The sequence below is a fragment of the Euwallacea fornicatus genome, chromosome 19 (genome assembly GCF_040115645.1).
Source record: "Euwallacea fornicatus isolate EFF26 chromosome 19, ASM4011564v1, whole genome shotgun sequence".
In the NCBI taxonomy this organism is placed as follows: domain Eukaryota; kingdom Metazoa; phylum Arthropoda; class Insecta; order Coleoptera; family Curculionidae; genus Euwallacea; species Euwallacea fornicatus.
The window spans coordinates 522,248-546,928 of record NC_089559.1 but is presented as its reverse complement, the minus strand read 5'-3'; the positions used below and the strand labels follow the sequence as shown (position 1 = coordinate 546,928).

The following is a 24,681-nucleotide window of genomic DNA, read 5'->3' as shown; positions in this document are numbered from 1 at the left end:
TGGGAAAAGTTTCTGGTGGACAAATGCGACATGAGTGCGATTAAAAAGCTTTTTTCATGGTTTCGCTAAATGATTGATGGAAGAGACAAAAAGTAGTCGCAGTTAGAACGCGACTAATTTAATAAAACACCATTGCGAGAGAGGAATAAAAGTTGGTGGAAGTTTGCGGATTTTTGTAATAAAGTTTGAGCGCATTTCCATAAAACTAAAACTTCCCGGGACAGGAGAACAATCGGAAGCCGAAACAGTTTCGCAAGTAAAATATGGATATGGTTGGTTATGCTGAAAGCAAGCTGCTTGGATGACTGTATTTATTGGAGATTGTGCCTAGATTGGGATTTGCGGTGTCTCGGATAGATCTGGGAAAGCCCGAATTCCCAAGGAACGTTGCCCCCTTTGTGTGGCCGAAATCGAACTACGCAATGTTTATGAAAAATCCACGGGAAATATGCGATAAGGCCGCGTTTGCGTTCGGGTCGGAAGAACTGCTTAATTCCCCGATGGAGTGCCGTTGGCGCATCTTCGGCACCAGGGCAGTGGAAAATGTTCAAGAATGTTATCGCCCTTTGCGTCTCAATTATTAACGGATTTTTGTTAAATGTCAATTACGCCTCCGGGTTTCCTAAAATTAAAATCGAAATTTCATAAATCACGGTTAACGGCCGGAGGCACCACCCCATGGAATGCCAATGAAAGGGGCACATGAATCCGGAGATCTTATGGCAGTAAATCTAAATCTTCGCCGAGCAAAACGTACAATTTTTCTCCCAAAAAGCGCCGATTGATCCGTTTTTCTCCGACGGTAAGAAGTAAGTTGATTAACTTTCTTTTTTTCTTTTTTTTTCTTTAATGTCATACTGTAAAGTGTCACTGCTGACGCCAAAGCTGTCGATTAAAGGTGATACTTTAGAGCCAGACTTGCGCGGCGTGTCCCCGCCACCCATCGAATAGGCAGCGCCAGCGCTGAGGGGTTTGCGCGCCTCAGTGATAACACGAGGGCTATCGCTTTTCCGAGTTCCGACGAGTTAGCAAAGACAAACGAATTCGGCAAAACATGTTTCATTAGACAGCGTGTCCACTAAATGATGACCAAGGGATGATCCGTTGTCGCATTTCACGAAACGAACGCACGTCTTATCTCGCCTCGTTTTCGTGATACGGGGTGTTATTTTTTTCCGGCTCTTCGTAAATATTTTCGGACGTAAGGGCAACGTCTCGATCAAATTCAGCATTCGGCGGTTTTCCGAGACGATAAATTCACATGTGGTATCGGTTCTGCCGCAACATACGGGGGGGCCATTATTAAATGTTAATTAATAAATCAGTAGTGTTTTGATGAAGCGACGGGCGAACAAGACGTAATCTATTAGAAGTCCGCACACACGGCCCCGAAAACGTTGGGGCAAATCCAGCACAGGAGCATTACTGCAGATAGTCCCCCCTACACATTACGGCAAAACCGAGGTTATATTTGAATTTCTCATCTCGGAAAACCCCTGAATACGGAATTTCATCAAGATATTGCTCTTACGTCCGAAAATATTTATGAAAAACCGAAAAATAAATAAAACCGACGTCCTGTATAACGAAAACGAGGCAAGATAGCACATACGTTTATTGAGACTTCTTTTTTCCATAAAACGTGACAAGAAATCCCCCTTTGAAATTAATTTTATCGTATAGTAGACGCTCCGCACGTAAAAGTTACTTACGTATCCAAATTACTTTTCGAGGCGGTCACCAACAAGCTTAAGATGTCGGTCGTGACGAAGAACAATTTTTTCTCCACTGTTTCCATGCCGGTTTACCGCCTTGCCAGCCTTGCACAAGCCACTCCAATTCCTCGCTTGTGTTAAACCGCAATTTTTCCGACCATCCCTTCGCCCTAGCGAACAAGTCAAAAATCTCTTGGTGCCAAGTCTGGATTGTGCGGTGGACAGTCGAACACCGAAATTCTTAAGCAACTTCGTAGTCTCTGCTGCCGCGCGGGGGCGCGCATTTTCGTGAACTAGGCCTACTCCCGATGACGACACGCGTCTCCCTTTTTATTTTTGTTTTTTCATATCTCCTTTAAGACGTTTAAAAGTTTCACACTGAAATCCCGCAGTGCTTGTGGCGTAAACGAATCACTTAACGAGTCTCACATCTGGCGGGAACTTGGATTGCAACTGCCATGATCAAAATGCTCTCGGATCGAAACTGCGATATCGAATAGTTTACTCGCCTGATGTGATCGATGACAGAGACGTGAATGAATTGTATGAAGCAAGGACAGTGACAGCTGAGCATTCACGACCAACTAAACGGAACTTAAAGGAGGGTAGCTCTGATACATCTTCAAGAAGCAATTTTTCCACCATTATTTCTTTATGTGATCCACCCCGTTTACCGTCATTTTACGAAAGTTTCAATACAAATTAATTGAGTAATATTCCCTTATAATAGCACTAAAACTCGCAATTTCTCTCATGATTTCCCTATTCCCAATTACTCACTTCCATCCGTAAAAGAAGAGTCTTTTGCAGGAATATAGATTAATCTAAAAATGTGTAAATTGCAGTGAATGTTCTTTTTTTCTAACTTAGTTCATTCCGGTTTTAAATTAATTTTTTCTGGCGTTTATTAATGGTTCACAGTAAGGCGCACAGAGTGAATTTCCGTTTGCTTTCGTTATTAGACCAGACGGAGTCGGAATTTGCGCTTTCCATAATTTTATGTCTCGTTAGAGTGAGGAAAAAGCGATTTTATTAAAATTCAAGAACACATTTTTGCACTGTTGATAGAATAACATGACCCCGGCAATTCTGAGACGTTGAGAGACACAGAAAATTGATAGAAAACCCGCTGAGGACATCAATCAAACGCACTTCCCAAGATGAGAATCTCTGAAATTCCGCTTAAACGCCCCGAAGAAAATATTCTGAACCCGAACGTCGCCCTCGTAGCCCAGCTCTCGTAGCTTTCGATTAAAAACATAATGTAATACTGGGTGTTCCACTAGGACCGGCCGCGTTAAAAATTGAAAGAGGCGCAATGTTCATTTGAAACGTTCACACGTTTGTATTGTAATAAAGAGCATAAACGTGCAGGTTATTGATACAATGCAGGATGCGACAAATTGCCCTCTCGCGGCCGACGGCATTCCTCGATTCTTTTCACGAAATTCTCTGTGGTGTTTCAGCATGGTGGCAGCCCAATTTCATTAATGACACATTGAATCCGACCATTAGAAAAAAATCCAACAGCGTCAAATCGTGTGATTGCGGTGGCCACATCGCGTTGCCGCGGCGCGAGACAATTCCCGTTTGCTGATGTGCGAGATCTGCCGCGTCAATTCGGGACCAAATGAATTTCTTTGTCATCTCATGACGTTAACGAAATGATTTCCTTCGGAAAATCACCGTTCACTCGTTGTTGCCTCGAAAGCGCATCCAGTGCAACTTACACCAGCTTTTTGTCAGAAAGAGTTTTTGTTTATTAAAATTTTTAAGGAAAAACTTGGTCGCTCTCGCCAATCGAATTTACAGGGCGTTCGCATGCGCATGCATTCAACTAAATAGAACGTCCAGTCTGCAGTGACCGGTGATTGTTGCGAATTGTGAGTACTGTGACATCACCGGACAGTACTGATAGGATCGATGGAGACTTGCCGGTGGCGGCAGTCTGTTTCGCGATCTTGGAAGATGAGTCGGGAAGACGAAAGCGTAATCCTTGGGTCCGGCCAAGTTCGGAGGAAAAGGAAAAACGTAGTAGGAAAGAGCTGCTACTACAGTCGGTACCAAAAATGTTGGGACAGAGGATGAACATTTGCAAGATCAGATATTTCTTCGTTGAAAAGTGGTAAATAGGGAGAGATTTTTCTCGAATGTTACATTAAATCACCAGCGATGAAGAGACTCACAGCAGAAGCTCCGAAATGTTTAACGACAAAAATAATTAACGAACAAACATTCAAAATGGGGACATTCGATGATCCTTCTTGCTCAAGAGCACTTTTTAACCTCTTTGGAGTTGAAAAAATGTTTTTTTTTGTAGAAAATCGCTCTTCGGTTTATCCCATTCTTCTTCCAACGCTTGCTTTACAACGTCCTCATTAGTAATTTGGCGATTTCTCGTTTGCGTTTCAAGAAAATGCGACACATTCCAACGTCCGGGGACTGGTCAAGAGTTTTGATGACCTTAGGACGATTATAAAGTAGCCGTTCTTGTACCGTCCGAGCGCCACGTTCGGAGTCGGAGATGTTAAACTTCGACTCATCACAGAAGACTGCATCTGACCAGTGGTCATTTTCCTTTAAGATTTGACTGGACTCAAATTCTAACAGTATTTTCTGATCCTTTTCATTTATCCATGGTTTTTTTCCGAGCCGTTCTACCGTGGTAACCACGAGAATCAATGCGTCGGCGTGTTGTTTGAAGGGACCCCCTTTCCCGTGTACGTTGGTCTAATGAAATTTGGAGTTTTGGGGCGCTAATTTTTGGACCTTCTTTAACGTTTCGCGCAATAAAGTGGTCTTTTACATTCAAAAGTTTTGGATGGCCCTCTTTGGTCCAGGCTGTCTTCGTCATTACATCGCAAAATGATGATATTTCCCACTGTCCTTTTGCCAAGTCTTAATAACATTGAAGCATTTTTTGCTCTAGCAGCCGCCCTTTTCGCAACGGTGCCCCGCTCACCGTCTCAAATCGACACTTGTGGCTTTACCGCGCTCCATATCGTAACTAACTCGAAAACCAAATTGCACCACTTCGCACAGCGCGAACAAGATAGAACAAGTTTTTATTCACTAAAATCGGATTGGTCATGTCAAGAGCAATGTTTTTCGATAATTGAAATGTTGCCATTTTGATTATTTGTTGATAGCAAATTTTTGCTGTTAAATATTTGGAAACTTTAGCTTTCAGGCTCTATTGTCCACGATTCGAGGCATTATTACAAAGGAAACTCCGTATTTAACGCCTTCAATCGAGAAACGCCTTATTTCGTAAGCGTCCAGCGGCCGTCCCAGCGTTTCCCGTTCTGACTGTAGATCCGAAGAACGATGACGTAGCGTTAGAACCTCGAAGCGATGGATGTTTTAGAAACTTCCTGCGCATGTCTAGCTCAGATGCGAAGTTTTGTTTAAAGAAACTGCACCGCGAATAAGAACAGCAGACGCCATCTGTGGAAAAGCGACAGTTGCATGAGAACGATCAGCTGTCACATTGCGTTTCCAAGGAACCGAAGATTCCCATAGCAGTTCGATGTATTTATCTAGAATTTCCAAAATGGATGTTTCCAAGACGGCACCAGAAGCACGTGCAGCGATAGTAAACGTATTGAAAAACGAAGTTGAAGTAAGCGAATTTCATTATCAAGCGATTTCCCATGTTAGGGCTGCACCAAATTATCTGTATCATCGCTCACTCGTAATGCCATCGAGATGATGTCTGAAGTTTGGAATGTTCTCGAAGTATCTTCTGGATAGCCTTCGACAGAGTTGTCCACGTGCGACTCCGCTGGCGATGGAAGTGGTGCACTGCAAGACGAGGAATGAGTTCGGATTGGCGGGACTGTCCTGGACGTGCTACTTAACCGTAGCAATCCGTGGTCGTGTTAACCCGTGCTCGCCTCGAAGAAAATATTGCTTATAGGATGTTCGGCAACATTTCCTGCGAAGAATCGTTCAAATCCCTTAGTTTACAAGCAGTGCGTTTTCCAAAAAAATCGAGTTTGTCTCTCCGCCTATTTTTCAGATATTGAAATTTCGCGCAGGCCCCTTGTTTCCGGGACTGACAATCGACTTTTCTTTTGCGAATAAATGCTTACGTGGCAATTTTACTCCTATTCGGACATTAACATTCATCTTGGTTTGTATTCTTTCCAGGTGTCGAAGGCACCCGAGTCCCTTGGGCGTCTTCGGTATTTTCGTAGTTTTCGTTCTCGTCATTACCCTCCTCTTCTAATTTTTTCGATCCACGAAAGTCCCTGTTAATGTGTTCGCTTTCACCTTCATCGCCGAATTCTCTTCCGTTTACAATGATTTCGGAGGACGAACGGGTGGTACCCGGAAAAAGCGAAACACTAAAATAATCATCACTAGACCTTGCGACTACTTCAGGAGATAGCGATAATTGTAGATGATGCGCCCAATGGTTGTTCGTCGTATGTGCGAGTACATGTTGGGTACTTATCAGACATTTTTCTTTCATTTCAGATGCCTGGAAGCGTCCTGGAAAAGGGAAAGAATCGCTGGTGGTTCCAATGCTATTTGGGATTTTCCAAGATGTGTAGGCGTTGCGGGCGGCGAGCATATTGCAAGATACGCACCTGGAAGTAGAGGTAATGTCTGTTCTAATTGTACGAACTTCTTCACCATCGGTCTTTCTGGCTCAATGGATGCGAGATGCCGATTTTTGCGCTGCGCGACGTGGAAAAGAAAACACCCCGTGAAAATTGTTTTATTTAAACAATTTCTGATATGCATGTTTGCATACCGGGACACAAAAAACTATTAAATTTTCAGTCATATTAATCAGTGCATTTACGAGTTGTCAGGAATTTTACCGTTTTTTTACTACTCAGTTTGCAATAACATATCAACAATATGACTGAAAAATATCATTTATTATTGTATAGTTTGCCATTAGATTGATCAATTATGCGCAGGCGCAGAACGCAGCGAAATTTTCATTAATTGGGCGAGTTTGAGAGAGACCGAATAGTGAGTCTACGAGAGGTGGGTCGGTCATCTAGGCAAATCGTCACTAGATTAAACCGTAGTGGAAATACTATGGGGAGATGATGTTGGCAGGCGGGGTTCCAAGAAAAGCGAACAGGCAGAAGAGGAGGCACTGGACGATCCCGAAGAACTGCAGAACACCAAGATGGCCGCCTTCGAATTATGGTCTTGAGAGACCGGTTCGTTTCGTTACGGACGCTGATGGTTTGATGACTGTGGAAGACCCATTGAGATACGAACCGTTTATCACCGGATAAGAAGTTTCGAACTGATTTCCTACCGTTTTTTTTTTCACGTAAAACCATAGACTCTTTACGTTTTGTCAATTCCTTTGATCTTCCTAATCGACGTTTACTGACGATATTTCCCTGTGTTCTATTTTTTGTTTTTTTTTTAACACAAACGAGGTAGTTAATTTACTTCTATTTAACAAACGAGCAATTTCTGCATGTTTTTTTTACCTTCGTCGTGCCATTTTGGTACGAATTCCAGTTCGCGAACTGATGTTTCACCCCCTTTATTTGCCATTTTTATAAACAATAATATGTGGCCGTAAATGATATTTCACTACTAACTTTACAGCGTTAACTCATAAATGTTTGTACATTTTGGTTAAAATATTATTTGCAGCTCGTGTTTTTTTCCTTTTTGAAGTGCTCGAACACTTTTGCAGATCAATATAAAAAATATTTCAAATACCTTCTTAACAGGATGGTACTTGTTATTTCTTTACTAGCTATTCATCTACAGTGTGACCCACTTGTTTTGGAGCGTCAGTCTGTGAAAAGTTTATTGATTGCGCCATTTAGCCCGGATTTAAAAAAAAAAAAAATTTTAATTATAGAGCTTGATGAACTGCACATTCTCATCAAAAATGGCCTCGTCGACATAAAATTCAAGGTCCACTACGACAGTTTCCAGGAGCAAAACTTTAATAAGTCACATTAGCGATTTTTTTTAGAAAAAACCCGTGCACGCCGCTGAATTGACCGCCCCTCAAAGCGGGCTCACACAAAACTTTAATGAAACATCTTGAGTAACGACGACTTTGTAGACGAACTAAAAATGCAATAACATTAGATGGTGGTCCTGTTCGCAATGCTCGTTTGATAAGAAATTGGCTAAATGAAAAGTTTCGAAAACTGTTGGACAGGGCGGAACAGTCCGTTTTGTGGGTGGCCATCGAGGTCCCAAGACTTAACCCCGTTAGATTTTTTCCTTCGGGGCTTGTTTAAAGGAAAAATTAGTAGGTTAGGACCTCGAAATTTACAAGAGCTACAAGTCAGCATAATCCGCCCTTGTGCGAAACTTACCTCGCAGCAAATACGAAATGTAATTTTGAACGTGCGCAAAAGGAACGACAAGCGCATCGGAGGAAACGGTGGTTTGGTAGAAGTTACAAAAATTTAATTGTTTCGTGTAACGTAATTTTATTTTCGTTTTGTTTTATTTGTTCTGTGTAGGCCGCAACTAAGTCGTCATAAGCTATAAATTTTTGAAAATAAGTAAGTACCCAGTGCGCACTTTCAGTTCTTCTCTACGAAGTCGTTGCTAGTCAAAATTCGTCATTAAAATTTTGTATGAGCCCGCTTTGAGGGGTGGTCAATTCAGTGGCGTGCACAGATTTTCTCTAAAAAAATCGCTAATAAGATTTATCAAAATTTCGCTCCTAGAAACCGTCATAGTATACTTTGAATTTTACATCAACCGGGCAATTTTCTATGACCATGCGCAGTTTGTCAAGCTCTACAACTTAAAACAAAATCCGGGCTGAATCGCACAATTCATAAACTTTTTACAGGCCCACCGCAAAACTACCGGGCCACCCTGTATATAACTTCTCTTCTCAATTTTCTAGTTTAATTTGTCACACGTTAAGTAAGTAGCAACATTACGTTCTTATTTGTTTCGTCCGAACAGTTTCGTGACTGACTGTACGTCTTTGGAAAAAAGAGAGGAGACCGAAAGGGGTTTATTTTGCTTGTTGGCGTTCTGTTCACTAGTTGAACGTGAAAGTGCTTCGACCAAAGATTATTCTGAAGACAAAACGGCTCATCTTTAACTAGGGATCTCCGTGCAAAGATTGTTCACCGCAGCGCCCCTCAAAACTTTCCCAAGTTTGGCACAACCTCTTTGGAACGCCCTGTACAATAGCCTTGATGTAGCGGCAACAATAATAATAACAATAATTACTGAAATATAGATGAACCCCCATTTTCGTGCACCATTAGATATTTGGATGTTGATAGGAAACCATATAGTAGTACGTGGGCAAAAGCTCGCCGTTCACAGTTACCTTCCCCGCTCGCTTGCGGCTTCGAAATATCTCCCAGCTTCTCAAATTTCAAGGGCAGTTCTAATCACTGTTTTAGTGAGCGTTGTGATGCATTTTTCTTACGTTTATTTAATATTCCGCGAACACCGGCTCCGGCACTATAACCAATTCCTGGGAAATAGCCTGACACAGGTATATGAGTAAATGGAGTAGTACACAAAAGGCCAATCATGATTTCTCTGCACAAAGGTGAATTGCACGTGTGTACAGGACTAGTTTGATATTTCCGACTGATAGTCCGAACTTAAATATCGAAGCTATGGCAAAGAAGAGACCTTTCCTGGCCAAAGTCAGGGAAAGCTGCGGCTACTTGAAGACCAGCTACGAGGTGCAAACCAAGGAATTCTTCGAAAACTCCACTTTGCACGGAGTCAAGTACATCGCTCAATCTGACCGGCCCTTTATCGAAAGGTAACCTTCCCATGCATAAATAACACATCGAGTCCAGGATATGAAAGTCTAATGTGTCACATTTAGCCGGGGCGCAAAGTTAATGTCCATACATTAAAGTATATGGGGAACGCCCAAGGCAGGACCCCATCAAGTATTTAAATGCCCCCAGCTCGCGCAATTCCATTGTGAGAGGGCTTGGATATTTTTACATGTTGCTCTTTTATTGTTTATTGCAGCCGCAATGTGCGGCAATTTAAACCGAAAGTGTGGCGGTAATTCACTGGATTTTATGTGCGGGCTCATGTTGACGTCATCAAACTGCTAGATACACCGGGCAGTGATTGTGCGGCGCGAGGGGGAGATTTCACGTGAGTGTGACCCATTTAAATGATCAAAATCGGCATATTGCTTTTTGATTGGGAAATTTCCCATTGAACGAAAACCAGCGACGCATCGATGGGCATCGGGGAAAGCGTGGAAGTGTTGCGATCGCGCCAAAAAATTCCCGTTTTCCAAAACTGGGGAAGACGCCGCCAATGACGTCACGAATACCGGGTAACGTCCCTGTTTGTGATCTGAGCGTTACAATATATCTTGCGCAACACGGTTACAGCTGTCCTTGTTTGGCCTTATAGAAATAACAGTTGTTTACACCACTTTATTACTCTTCGGATGAGACCTGGGAGTTTTCGCGCAGTCTCGTTGGTCGTTCGCCCTCAAGGGGCCGATGTCGGATCAAAAGCCTGTCTGGTTATACATGTTTAAAAAGGTGATTAAACATTCAAACATTTAGTCTTCGACCTCCGTGCAGAATCACCTTAATTTTATTTTTGCCGTAAGTTATTATGCCTTTTAGGATCTGGTACATTATCGGTCCGCATTAATATTTTAATACTGTTCCATTTCCTGGTCTCCCCTCTCGAGTTGTATCTCCTATCACATCGATACGCCTCGAGATATATATTTCAAAGTTGCGTCAAGAAGTTGGTAGCCATGAAAACTTTTAAAACTTGGACCCGTATTTCATGGATCATATTTTTTCCGACCAAAATTCCCGGCATTATGAATAATGCATCACTTTTGGGGGGCCGAAACTTCGACCGGTCTTTATTGTATTATACGAGCAAAATGCTATTTCGATCCTTTAAAGGGAAATTCTCCCATTATTTCCTACTTAAATTTCCCCCCTCAGATTCATGTGGTTCACCTGCGTGACGATGGGCGCTGTCGCCACCTGCGTGGTCATTTTCAGCCTGTGGGACAAGTTCCAGAACAACCCCACCATCACGGGCCTGGACACCGACTTCCACAATTGGCTGGTACCATTTCCGGCGGTCACTTTGTGTCCAACGCAGCCGGCTAGTCTGAGCAGTATTGCCGCATATTTGAAAACACAGTGAGTTGCTTTAACAACTTGATCTAAACAATGGAACTTAAATCTATCCACTTTCCATTAAAATCAATGGAGCTCGTTTAATTGGGTTTTCCACATCATGTGTACACGTGTATTGTCTTGAATAAGGGTGTTACACCCAATAAAGTTCCGATGTTAGCCTTGAAATGAAATTGATATTATCCAGGCAGAACGGGACCAAAAACCTGGAGGTTTTTGACCTGTATGCAGAAGTTAGCAGACTGTCTCTCGCGACAATTCCAGAATTTTCCCGTAAGTACGAAGAACAATGGAGGAATGTGCTGCCGAAAGAATCGGACGGTCTCGCCCAGTTGATATTGCAAGTAAGTGATTCGTTCGGCATTCCCGCGACACATAGAGGACATTCCAAAGGTTTAGTGGCTTAAGAGGCTGCAATAGTTTAAGTCGAAGTCCGAGCAAAAATGAAAGCGATCAGTTCTGGGGAGGTTAAAAAATATACAGGGTGGTCCAGCAAGGCCGTGCCAAATTTGAGGAGGTTGAAGGAGACGTTGCGGTGAAAATTTTTTGCGCGGAGCTCCTACTCGCAAACGAACTGTTTTGGGTCCACTCATTGTCGTTATGAAACGTAATGATAACTCGTTGACCCCAAAAGATTCCTATATTTAAATCGTTAAAGATAATGAAAAAAAAAAACGTAATAAAGGGTCGAAATGACCCCTCATCCTGGTCGAAAAAAAATTGTCCTTTGAGTTCTGAAAAGTGGGGCTGCCATCGCTTTTCCCAACAGTTTGCCTTGGATGGTTACAGGAGTTTCATGCACTACCGATTTAGTGTAACCCCAAATGGAAATATCCCATGAGCTTAAATCAGGATTTCGCACTGGCCACCTGGTAGGTCCGCCTCTTCCGATCCATCGACTGTAAAAATGTTGATTTACACGATCCTGCACAACACGGGCAAAATATGCAAATGTACCATCACGTTGGAACCACATTCTGTCCCGTACGCCCGCAGGAACGCGTGTATTTTCCAATAGTTCAGGAGGTACACTTTACAGAAAATTTAGGAATTTGAAGCATTTGATTTGCCGTGTGAAAAGTATTTAGTTTGTTTCTTCTTTTCTGTTTACTTAGGTCGGATATCGAAGTCTCTTGAACAAAAACTACTTAAAAATGGCTCGTTTTTGATAAAGCGTTTGTGTGCAAAAATTATTCGCTCTCTACAGTCTCCTTGAATGTGACCCAATAATTTTGGAACACTCTGTAGGATGTCGCAGACCAACCCGATTTTGAATATTTTTCACCGTTTGCAGGGTATTACTAATGTTTTTCTTTACTCTGTACTGAATTAAAACCTTCGTGTTTACCCGAAGATTAGACGTTACGAAAAAATAAGCTTTAACATGAGTTTTTGAAGGTATTTCTAACATAAATCCCACTCGGAAAACAATAGCTGTTCTACGGGGTGATGCAATTCACGCCACTCTGCGTCACCCCAATTTAGAACTATGTGACGAGACTAAGAAAGCAGGTGCGTGTGGTGCTGAACATACAGAGAAGAGGTTTACCGAGGGTCATATGTGCACAACGCACTGTCTAACGTGAGGGTGCCGAAATTGCGGCAGGCATCCCCCCAATCGACTTCCCCTTGGAGGAACCCTCCACGTTCTTTCGCAGGCAACGAAGCCCGACAGGAGAGCGGCCAGAAGTGGGATCATCCAAAAATCGCAGGATTGCCGGTCAAGGTTCGAGGACAAGTGTTGGCTGACCAAAGACAAACTATCCCCGTCCTAGGCTTGCGGACTTCCCGTGAACCCAGGTACCTGAATCACCACCTAATTCGGGTGATTGGCGGACACGAAAGCTTGAGGAGCTGTAAGCACCCTATAAGTAAAACGGGCCCAGATTGCAGGAACCGTGTACTGAAATATTTGCAGGATTCGCAGGAATGTCCCCGCACAGCACTGCATCTTTCAGTGTCACTTATTCGAAGAACGAAGAGAAACGATAAACGAGAGCGTGAACAATCTGACCCCAACATCTCTCATTAATGGGGTATCGGAACGTAAAACGAAGGAGGACCGTTGCAGCAATGTCATTTCTGCAATGGTCAAAGAATAGGAACAAATGGAGCGTGCCGCTACTTAAGAAGGAGAATAGGACAAGAATGCAATAACCCAATAAAGGAAAGAATCGGGTGGAATACGCCACATAATAGGGGTGCAATTAGGCCCTCGTTTCTCGAAAGACGACGATAATTCAAGTTTTTAGAATTAAAAACCACGAAATTTCAAGACAATGAAAACATTGTATCCCTCGAGGACGATTCCGGGCCGTGGAAGGTGCGTTCCTCTAGGTTTTTTTACCAGGTGCTTCGGCGAATCTCACACTGCCTGCCCGCCAGAACGTCAGGTCGAAGGTATTTTTCAAAATTTTCAAAAAAAAACCCTAAAATAAGCCCCAGTTAAATTCATCAACGGGACAAGTCAGTGAATCCCATATCCTAACGTTCTAACAGGTTTAAATCGGGACTTCGCGCTGGCCACCTGATATGTCCGCTCCTTCCAATTCATCGACTGTAAAAATGCTGGTTTACACGATCTTGTACAGTACGGACAAAATGTGTCAGTGCACCGTCATGTTGCAACCACCGTCTATGCTGTACCTCCATGGGAACGTTTCGATAGACATCCTTGATAAAACAGAGGAGAGAATTTCCTTATTTTTTCTCTGTTCCCTACTTGAACGTCGAAGTCTGCTGAAGAAAAATAATTCTGAAGCCAAAGCGACTCACCTTTGATTTAGGGGTTTCATGACAAAATTATTCACCGCAGTGTCCTCTTTAACCTCCTCAAGTTTGTCACAGCCTTTTCGGAACACTGTACATGTAAGAAATAATTTCTTTTTTTTTTCGTTTCCTAAAAAATGAAAAAAACAAAATTAGGTTAGTAATTGAGGTGGTTCCGGTGCGATTTTTCGAAATTTTATTTTCAAATTTTGTCGCAATTTTTTCTGATTTTTAAATTATAATAATTTCAATTGTAATGAAAAAAAATTAATAATCGAAATACGTCCTGTACCTTCCAGATTGCCGACAAGTGCGAAGATATATTCGACCAGTGCAAATTCAAAAACGATCCAATCACGTGCTGCCGCGACGGTAGCCTCAGTTTCCATCCAGTTTTAACGGAGAATGGCTTCTGCTACAGTTTCAATTCCATGCATTTGCAGGAATCCAGGTATGGTACAAAGTTTATTTGCCCATTTTTTAACCTCTAAGGGAAAAAAATATATCTTTTGTTGCTTTTTGCTCATTTTCTGAAATTACCAATAGACGTTCCTGGTTTCTTTTAGCTTCACAGTTACATTTTGCACTACTGTTTCTGTAGACGACGTGCCACTTTAATTAAACCAAGAAACCAAAGTCGCGCTTTAACTTTAAGTTTTTTAATTATAATAAATATTTTTCACTTTCTGTAACGATAATTAAAAGCCTTATTGGGCCTAGTGAACTACGGCGAGACTGAGCAAGTTATGATCGATTCATAGCTGAAAAAGTATATTGAAATGGAGAGTAGGAAATGATTCTGAATACATCCATCTGCCCGAAATGCATAGAACAAATATCCTTAGGGAAAAGGAGAATGGGGAAGTAAGAATGGGGAATTTCCGTGTGTGCATATTAAGGTATTCCTCCTAGGAAATTCAAAAGTGAATCCAATTTTCTCGTGGAGTTTAACAGCTAAAGCTCTATTTTTGAAACGATATCATCGAGTTAGGACCTAAGGAGCAAATTAGAGTTAGTTTTATCTGGAACGTCCATGTTAGCTGGAAGTCCGTGTGCGAAAACTCTCCCCGTTCAAGGTACGATCGCCCAAATCAAACAGCGCGCCATTTTGTTAATTTTGTCTGAAATTTCATTAAAATAATTGCTCAGGGCGGCGATATTCAAGCAGGCGCAACCTCGCGGGGAGCGCCGGAAGCAGGATTGTATTTTGGTTCTTGTCCAACGTAACGAGATAAACAAGGACCATTCGGCCGGGAGTACTTGACTCAGCCCAAAAAAATGACAGCAGTACTGCACGGCGGTGATAATTGCAAATTTCGACTGTCAAAATTGCCTTTCAATTTTTGGCCAAACCTCAGAGATCCCGAGATCTTGGCCATTCCCCGTGGGGCCTTGATGGGTACACTTCCAGTATTTCTAAAGGTGGTCATAGGAGCCTTGGAAATACTTACTGAAATTCGTAATAAAACACCTGTTGGCGTGATATTGGGTCTAGTAATCAGAAGAAGTGTGTTTCACTGGACGCGAAAGTTATTCCCGATGTTTCCCCTGTATAATTTAAAACCAATGGATTCTGGCAATTTCACCATGAAGATATTCGCAGGAACGTTGAAATAAAGATTGAGTATTGATCAGTTCCGTGAGTTCCATGCAAATTATCCTCTAGGCAAAATTGACAGTACATTGATTTAGTGGCCGAAAAGAAGGTGATTCTATACGTTTTCCCTTGACATTTTTTTCAATTTGTAGAGATCAAAGATTGAGGAATGCGACTTCGATTGTTCTGACACTTTCCTTTATATCGCGGCACAGAAAACCTGTGGGGTCTCCCTTACCTTTTCCGTTTCCCTCGGTGAGCTCTCGTTCTGTACTTCGTGGGTCCTGCGTCCGATGATCCATACTTTGAGAAGTAAATTAGAAAAATATATACGAAATTGCGAAACTTTCAAATGTAAAGTTGCATTGAAAGTCCGGAGGACGAAACACGATCGCGGAGCATTTTCCTATGACGAATATATTGACTGGAGCGTTATTAATTGGGCGAGAAATTCAATGGTCGGCAAGTTGTAGATGCCGGAAAAGTTTGCGGGGAAAAAAGAAATCTTGATATAAGAAATTACTTGTCATCCTGCACATTTTTCAGCGCCTTTCGAGAGGCGGAATTCGAAAATATTCCAAAAAACCTACGCGATTTGACAACCAACGTATCGCACGAGAACCGAATATTAATTTTTAGACGAATAACGAGCAATCGATAAAGGAAAAACGCGCTTTAGAGCTTTTTTAACGGTCGCCCCCTTATGGTTCACATTTCATACCTCTCAATCCTGCTTAACTCCCGAACCGAATTAGAATTAAAACCTCCTTTTGTCCAGCGACATTTGTGAGTGTCCCCGATGTTCAATACTGCCGTGAGGGTTCATGTAAACCCAATTGTTCCCGGATTATGTCAGTTCATCAGGTCGGGTTAAACAAAGACAAAAAATGAATGTCGCCGGCGTTACGTCACCAAGAGACGTGGCCGGCCATTTTCCGTGTGTTTTTGCGTAGAATTTTCAAATTTAAGTGTTTCGCTGTTATTTATTGTTCCCTTTATTATAGTTTCTGAAAAAATAATTCGAAACAGGATGTTAACAGATGGCGCAATAACGAAACCCATAAGTTCCCTGCCCGTTTTAATTATTATACAAAATCCGAACCTCGTTTCGCGGTTCCTCATTTTCCTTTCCGGGGCTGGAAAATTTATTGGACTGAGCGGGTTTTTCGCCGGCGCAGATACACAACAGCGGTATTCCTTGTAGGTTTTTATTATGATGAATGGCCGGGAATATTAGAGAGAAAAGGCGGAGAACACGGCGAAAATTGAGATAGCACAACGACGCCTTTATCGTGTCATATTTTATTGGGCCAAATCTACTCGAGATAGCTACGAAAAAAATGTTTTTATTTTCCATTAGAGGCAACATGTTCCGCCGAATGGGAATGCAACTTTAATAATTTATGAATTAACTCAACCTCATCGTGTATCATAATAAACTTGAAACTCTATTTCAGTGAGAAGAAGTTTCATAAGCAATATATTAAGGAAACGGACATTAAATGGTCGCTGGAGTTCTCGGTGAAGTCTCGAACAGTTTCCATGTCGGTAAGAATTTCTTTCTTTTTCGGTAGTAACTGATAAAGTTCAAGCCAATATGGGTTTAAAATGAGCAAAAAGGGCATCGCTGACGGAAATATTCATCTCTCGAATTCAGCGAGGAACACCAATTAAGGATAAGAGAATTGGAAGGTTCGAATCACAGAACGCTTTCATACCAATTTTTGTCAGTATTGAGCCGAAATTTTCCAATTACTTTTCCATTAAACTCATAAAGTTTTACTCATTCTGTAACGCACCACTGCAACAAGAGTTAACAAATCGTCTCCATTAATTTAACCCGCATTTCCTCGTTTTGTGTGGAAAGTTCAAGCTGGAAGAGTCATATTAAACCTCCGACATTAATTGGGGGATAAAGTTGTTCCACGTTAAATGATCATCCGAGGCTTTGAGTCGTGTTTTTTCCATTGACCGAAATGAGGAACGTTTGAATCAACCTCCAGAATTAAAAAAATCGCTTTGATGCCGTCAAAATGTTCGGGAAAATTGAATATTTTATGCGTTCGGCGTGGCTTCGGTAGAAATTACACAAAATATTTATTTGGAAAGTGTTTTATAAAATTATGCAATAAAAAAAACCTTGATATCGATCCTGTTCGAGGTTTAAAGTATTGAGGTGGAACTCATAACTGATGCGTCTCCAGTAACCTCGCAAACCTTCGTGATCCCCAAAAATCCCTCAGTGCGTTCAAAACGTAATCTGAAATTTCCCTGTACAGCTTATTAATAAACGACATGGAAAGCATCCAAAACCGCCTTATTTGAGTAGACGATTTCTCTGGGAAATAGTTCGAAGGGCGGAATTTTTAGCGTTCAGAGAGAAGTAGATGCAACGAATATCCAAGCAAATAAATCGGCTTTGAAACCATCTCATTGATCATCAATGCAGCATATTAAAAAAGTAAATACAGTAGAATAGAGATTACAGTTGTAACGACCAATTTATAAAGTCCCGCCAGGTATATTAGAAACACGATGGACCGGATACGAGGGACGATCGTTTATAGCGAGCAAACTTGCCGATCCCTCGGGTCCCCCTATTAAGCGAGTTGTACTGTAAATAAAATCTCTTTAGTATTTATTAGCAATTTGCTTTGTGGATAACTGCGTAGGGGCTTAAGGGTAAAAACTGCTAGGGAGGGATGAAAAAACACTAAGGTTCAGGCTCTCGAGCTTGCCACGCCGCAGATTAGCATGTCATAATCGTGTCGATCCCTTTTCTGCCTCTTATTACGTGGATTCATGAATTTTTTGGCAATTCAAGATGATGACGCTACAAATTTATACCGCGTGACGTAAAAAAGAGAGCACCTCGTAAAAATGGTTCTATTTTAACAATTTTTGATGCGTGAGTTTCCCACGCCAAAACGAATGCTTCATTAGAAAAATGAACAAATTTAATTGTTAAAAACAAAAAAAATAATTAATTATTTGTCGGTCGTCCGCGGTGTCTTATACATTCCTGTGCACGTCTAGACATGGATCTAATGAGGTGATTGATGTCCCCTTGGGGGATCTCATTTCGAGCTAACTGGACAGCATGACATAGCGCCGCCAGGGTTTGTGGGCGATGGGGGTAAATTATGTATCCACCTACAATGTCACATACAAGTTGAGTCGGCAAGAAGTCTGGAGATCGAGGTGGTCAAGGTAGTAAATAGATCGCATTCCATTGAAAGAAGTCTACAATCGCTCTAGCCACACGTGATCGCGCATTGCCTCGTTAGAAAATGGGATCAACGCGAGTTTTCAGATAAGACACGAGTCGAGGCTCCAGGACTTCTTGCATGTGTCGTTGGGCTGTCGCACTGCCTCTAATGAAAATTAAAGGTGACCTGCTACCGTACGCAATAGCGCCCCATACCATTACCCCGACGGTCTGATGGAACACCTCTGGGTAGTAAACTTAGGATCCCGTCTTTTGCCCCGTCTTCGTGTTGCCCTTGCCCGCCCATCATGCATATTTAAACGGAATTTGGATTCGGCACCAAACGCGATATTATCCCATTCCAGATTCCAACGTATCCGTTCTCTTCACCACCACAGTGGATTTTGACGATGAGGTTGGGTGAGGGGTAACACAAGGTGGGGACGGTTCCTACCGTTTTGGACCGATTAGGAAATCGGTCCAAAACTTCTCATCTGGCGATAAATGGTTTGAATCCCGATGGGCCTTCCATAATCGGCAAACCACTGATCCACCAGCGTTCTCGGCGAGACGAATATACTTCTTAGGGCCATAGTTCGGAGGCGGCGATCTTGTCCTGTAGTTCCTCAGGATCGTCCAGTACCCCTCCTTCTGCCTGTTTGCTCTTCTTGGAACCGTGCCTGACAACATCACACCATAGTGTTTTCTCTACTGTTCAATTTAGTAGCGATTTCACTAAACGACCGACCAACCTCTCGTAGACTTACCGTTCGATCTCTCTCAAATTCATCAAGTTGATGATCATCTCGCTGCCTTCTGCTTCTGGGCATATTCGATTAATCTGAAGGCACGCTATACACTAATAAATGATACTTTGCAGTCGTGTTGTTGATATTTCATTGCAATTTTTTATGAAGAAAAAACCTGAAATTCTTGATGACTCGTAAATACATCGATAAATATGGCAGACAATTTAATCGATTTTTGGTGTTTCCGTACACAAATATGAATACCAAAAATTATATAAATGAAACCGTTTTTACGGGGCGCTCTCTTTTCTATATGACACGCAGTACAGCGGCCCCAATTTTTTTCCGCGTAATCTCGTTTTATTTTTGTCCAGCTCTACATTATCGATTCGAACGAAAGAATCGGCATTGACGTGCAGCCGCAACTCAACTGGGACTCAAAAATTGACAGAATCCAATTCTCGTTCAAGGAGACGTACAGCACTGAAGACACGAGGCAGCTAAGTATTAAGCAAAGGCGTTGTATTTTCGAGGACGAAATCAAACTGAAAAGTACGCAACTCAGTACTTTCGCCATTATGTTAAAGAAACAGCGATACGCTGACAAAGGCGCACATGCAGCTACGCCATTTTGTCGATATTCCTGACTCGTTGGCGAAGGCGCCGCTGATTTTCGGTTCGACTTTTGTGTTTTTTTTTCCTCTTTTCTTTGCAGTTGACAATACCTACACATTCACGGCATGTACGATTCAATGCAGAATGGACTCGGCAAAATCCCGTTGCGGTTGCGTTCCATTTTTCTACCCGAAAGTATCGGGATTTCCCCATTGCAACGTGTCGTCGTTTCAATGCATTTCGACGCACATGCAGGATATTAAGGATGTCAGCAAATGCGACTGTCAATTAGGTTGCAGGAACACGGTTTACGAGGTGGAAACGCCGAAAATTAAATCGTGAAAGCGTTGATTTTTGCGTTAATTCATTAGTCATTTAAATGGTTTCCAGGGAGTCAGCGCTGGATGAGAATAAAATCGAAATCAGTTTCGTCTCCTGGCCCATGGTGCGGTATAAACGCGAAGTGCTCTTCGGCTGGGTGGATTTATTGGGTAAGTCGTCGATAAATTACTTACTTTAACCGTACGCTTTCCTTGAATTGCTTCAGTATCCTTCGGAGGCATCGCGGGCTTGTTCCTGGGCTTCAGCCTTCTATCTGGAGTCGAAATAATTTACTACTTTACCATAAGGGCCTTTATAGCGGCTTTTCGAGAACGGAAGTATTTAAATAGGTAGTGCGATTGTTCGATTGTTGCCCCGTACGCTTTCTATTGATTTATACTTGATAAACCCATTTTTAGGATCCGGAAAGAAAAGGGCGAAAAAGCGCAACCCGCTCATGACTTAAGCATGACTCCATATTTCATAGCTGAGCCCCTGCCAGGTCGCGGTATCGACATTGTCGTTAAGCGATTTCGGAACGACTCGAAGCCCGATTTTCAATACGGCCGAGATGTTAAGGGCAGGAATAATGTGAGTATTCCTGTGTGTGGACAAATGTATGGCAATTTTCCTTTAAGGTATTGATTGTCAGAGCGCGATTTCGACGAAGGAGATGAGTAGGGCGAATTAAAAAAATATACACCCAACAGATGGCTTGGGTTATCGACTCCCAAATGCACTTAAGAAACGTTACACAGTGTGGCCCCATCAACTGATATGAACTCAGAACTAAGTACGTAGCGCACCAATTACAACTGCGTATCTTTCTGTTTTAGAACGGTAAGATGGTGGAAATGGTGCCGCCCTTTGGGATCGAGTTCACCAATTAGGCGCGGTCAGAGCCGAAGTGAAGAAGTTAGCGTAGTGGGTACGTTTACTTCGCATTTTCTGTATGCAAATATTTTTATTCTTCCGGAAAAAATAGTCTCGCTGAAATCGTGCAATATTCTATTCATGTATTCTCGTCAGGTCCTTATAATTTTTCATAACCTCTTGCTCACGATTACCACTTTGTTCATTCTTGGGACTTTCGAAGAGGCGGCAGTCGCGACGCAACGATTGTGCAAACATCTTTTCAGCGAATTTTTTTATAATCTTTGGGTGGCGATTGCCACTTCTTCGAAGGTGCTAAGGACGAACGAAGTGGCAATCGCGACCTAAAGGTTGTGCAAAAATTTTTCGACGAATTTTTCATAATTTTTTGGTTGCGATTGCCACTTCGTTCGTCCTTAGCACCTTCGAAGAAGTGGCAATCGCGACTGTAAGGTTGCGAAGAAACTTTTTCGGCGGAGTTCTCACAATCCATTGGGTTCGATTGATTCGACGTTCTTGCTTTGGTGTTTGAAATCAAATTTCGCCGTTAATTAAACTTTCAATGTAATATTCCATTTTTGCAAATGTACAAATCTATGTCTAATATAAATGTGCATTACAATGCAACGCACTATTCCTCGCATCTATATTTATCGAAAACACAAAAATCTAGACAGGTTTAAGCCGAAATGAAGGCCGCTGCGAATAATGCGTTTTATTTGCATTTACCCGCTGTTTATCCAATCACAGAGAAAATAAATCTATATTTATATTCTATTATGCGCGACATATGTTACATCTAAAATATAAATAAATAATAGTCATATTGTTGAGTTAATAGAAACGTTAAAAACATCAATACGGATTAATTAAAATTCGTATGAGACTAAAGGGATTACATTTGACATTGACCCTATGTATATGTGCTTATAAAAGAAACTTTTGGCTTTCCAGTTTGATATAAATAGAAATATATACGTGTTTTTCAGGGAAACATACATCTTTTGAACGGTAGAGGCAACCAATACAAAATAGGAACAATTTTTTTAATTGTATTTTTTTTTTGTACACCGTATACGTCTGTCTTCTTTTCCTTTCCATCTTATGTGAAACTCGGCGAGACGAAACGTCAGAACATCAATCGGTTTAACTCGATCGTTTCCGACGCTCGAGGCTCGGCCAGAAACAAAATCGAACGTCCGGCGTAGTTAAGTATAATTAGACAAAGTCAGGTAGCTACGACGAAGCAACGTTGACGTCGCAACCAACGAATTGGATCAAATTTTGTACTATTCCTTCACTCAAAAATTAACGTTAAGCTGATTCCTCTCCTATCTACAATTTCCGATTCCAAGGGCGGTAACACCCTCGCCGGCCCTAAACGAGAACAGGAACAATTTACGACTACAACCAAGATGGTCGGTGGACTTTCACTTGTCGGTGGCGTTAGGATTGGTGTAGCTGAAGCCCTGGAACTGGGTCTGGTCCATGGACTGCAAGATGCCGGTTTCGATGGGGGTGAGTTTCGCCTTTTCGGTGGTGAAGGTCTTGTCAAAGTATTGCGTGTCTAGGGGATGTTGCTGGGAAAGTAAATTTCGTTATTTTTCTTCGCAGGATTAATTGAGTGAGAAACACTTGAACGGGCGAGTGCGCAGAACGAGAGCGCCGCGAATTTCGCTCATCAAAGGAAATTAATTGCTGATTAACTTAAAAAATTTATCACTTCCCACGGGAAAAATCGAATAACATCGCTTTTTGGTGTCACCTCGGCTCGACGGAATCCACCCTAAAATTGCCGTTTTTAACATCAAAACAAAAATTGGGTCATCCTTCGCTGCAAAGCAATTTGCCCCTAAATTGTTCCACTCTCGAACAATCTCGTTGAACGGTATAATAAGAAGTTATCGTTTCATCTTGCGCAAAATGTCCGGTGAAATATTCATACGGCCTTAATCAAAGGGCTATTTGACGCCCGTCTAAAGGTCAAATCTGACGGACAAAGTACTCTATAGGTAAATTCTTGCTCTCAGTCCTTGGGCGGGATTTATTAAGCCAATCCATCAGCGTCTTATCTGGAGACCGAACAGCTGTAGCAAATATGGCAGTCGGAAAAAAACTAATCTCTGGGGTGATAAATTGGCCCTAAGTCCGGTTTTTCCGAGTTAATTGACTATTGATTCCAGCGATATAAGTCGTCCCCGGCGAAGTTTTAACGCTCCGGAAAAATCGAATTGAATTATTTAGGAAACGATACTTAACGAAAGTATTCGATACAGATGACCCGCATATGAAAACATTAATCACCGTTCGCAAATATTTGACTTTATGCCGATTTCGCAACGCCATTTCCCATTGCCATGTAAATCATTCGGTTACATGAGAGCAGTAAATTTTATTGACAAACAATCTTCAAAATAACGAACCGAAATGGAAGAGGAAACCCCGAGCTGAGAATGATTTACTGGCGAAATTCCAGAGAACTTATCTCGGATCTCGCCGTGTCAACGAGACGATATTATTTAAGAGTTTGCCATCGAGGAAAAAAAATTATATTCACGCAGGTTTCTTGAGGGTGCCCCGTACACATCGCTTCGGTTGGTCGCCACTAGATGGCGCCGTTACGAGGGGGGACAACCGTGGACTTAACCTTCTTCAAAGATTCATCACGTGGTAAATATTAACGTCCGCATCAAACTTCCGTCCGTGTGACCCACTTCAGTTTTAATCCATGTACGGTAAACGGGGAACGAATAATGGACGGATAGACAACTTATATATGCAATAAAAACTCTCGACGTTGATTGGGGTAATTTTAATCAACATACACGCAGTCATAAATATTAATGAATCTCGTATAATACAGCCTCATAGAGAGGAAATGTGGATAATGGCGAACCGCTCCGGTATAAAACTTTCAAACGCGCAGCATATTTGTTTTCCAAATTTCCTTCCGAGTGCAATTATCATCATCCAGGTTATAATAATTATAATTATTCATACCACACCGGGACGTAATGGCATAGATATATGACAGTGATACAAATGCTGCGTATCCGTCTATGATGAGCATATTTAATATGTCGACAAATCATTTACGGCGGTGCCGTTTAATGGAGCCGTTGCGAAAAATAGTATGTACGGGGTCCTCTCGAGAGACGGCGTCAAGTTGTTTCTCGTAGCAAGAAAATTTCGATATGCGACTAGGGATGACCGACACGTTCGCGATTTTCTCGCACGCCACAATGGAAAAGTTCTAATGTCGGGCGAGTAGTAAGCGTGTGTGTGTGTGTGTGCGCGGGCGTGGTCAACGGGACGGCAATGGCAATAAGCCCGTTAAGCGTCGGTGAACAATGGAAAGATTTCCTTTTAAGAGCATATTTTTGAGCCAAATGAAGTTTCGTTCTTAGGGCCGTGTAACGATCCGCAAACGACGACAATCCACACCTAAATATAAAAAAAAAAAAAAAACTGTGTCACTCGGTCCCCGTATACAGGGTGTAACATTCACGTCGAGAAATCACACTATCTCGAATACTAAATGCTGCGCAAAAAAAACCGATTATTGCCGAAGTTTAATTATTCCACCGTGGAAGCACATCGATGTCCCTTACTGTGAGGGGGATGGGGGGAGATTTTGAATACTTAAATGGCACTCCGCGCTTTTCATCGCGAATCCGAATTCTACGGCAAAAATTGCGTAGAATTT

The 24,681-nt window shown here is 42.0% G+C and overlaps 2 protein-coding genes across 13 annotated transcripts in view; one reads left to right on the top strand and one right to left on the bottom strand.

Annotated features, from left to right (window-relative positions):
• The window catches only part of ppk23 (pickpocket 23), a 76,694-nt gene extending 55,381 nt beyond the window's left edge, over positions 1-21,313 (top strand). For 3 of the 6 annotated variants that reach the window (XM_066293364.1, XM_066293363.1, XM_066293365.1), the window contains 10 exons: positions 6,198-6,322; positions 10,643-10,846; positions 11,031-11,187; positions 13,912-14,063; positions 16,667-16,757; positions 19,541-19,718; positions 19,882-20,119; positions 20,172-20,272; positions 20,329-20,452; positions 20,522-21,313. In XM_066293364.1, coding sequence (XP_066149461.1) covers positions 10,647-10,846; positions 11,031-11,187; positions 13,912-14,063; positions 16,667-16,757; positions 19,541-19,718; positions 19,882-20,119; positions 20,172-20,272; positions 20,329-20,452; positions 20,522-20,747 — 1,467 coding nt within the window. In that variant the 5' untranslated portion in view covers positions 6,198-6,322; positions 10,643-10,646 and the 3' untranslated portion in view covers positions 20,748-21,313. The other 3 variants (XM_066293369.1, XM_066293366.1, XM_066293367.1) reach the window with 3 other exon arrangements.
• Positions 21,314-21,522: 209 nt separating this feature from the next.
• The window catches only part of Pkcdelta (Protein kinase C delta), a 50,330-nt gene continuing 47,171 nt past the window's right edge, over positions 21,523-24,681 (bottom strand). For 6 of the 7 annotated variants that reach the window (XM_066293352.1, XM_066293351.1, XM_066293350.1 and 3 more), the window contains one exon: positions 21,533-22,555. In XM_066293352.1, the coding sequence (XP_066149449.1) occupies positions 22,406-22,555 (150 nt within the window). In that variant the 3' untranslated portion in view covers positions 21,533-22,405. Of the gene's footprint in view, positions 22,556-24,681 lie in introns of all 7 variants that reach the window. The other variant, XM_066293348.1, reaches the window with a different exon arrangement.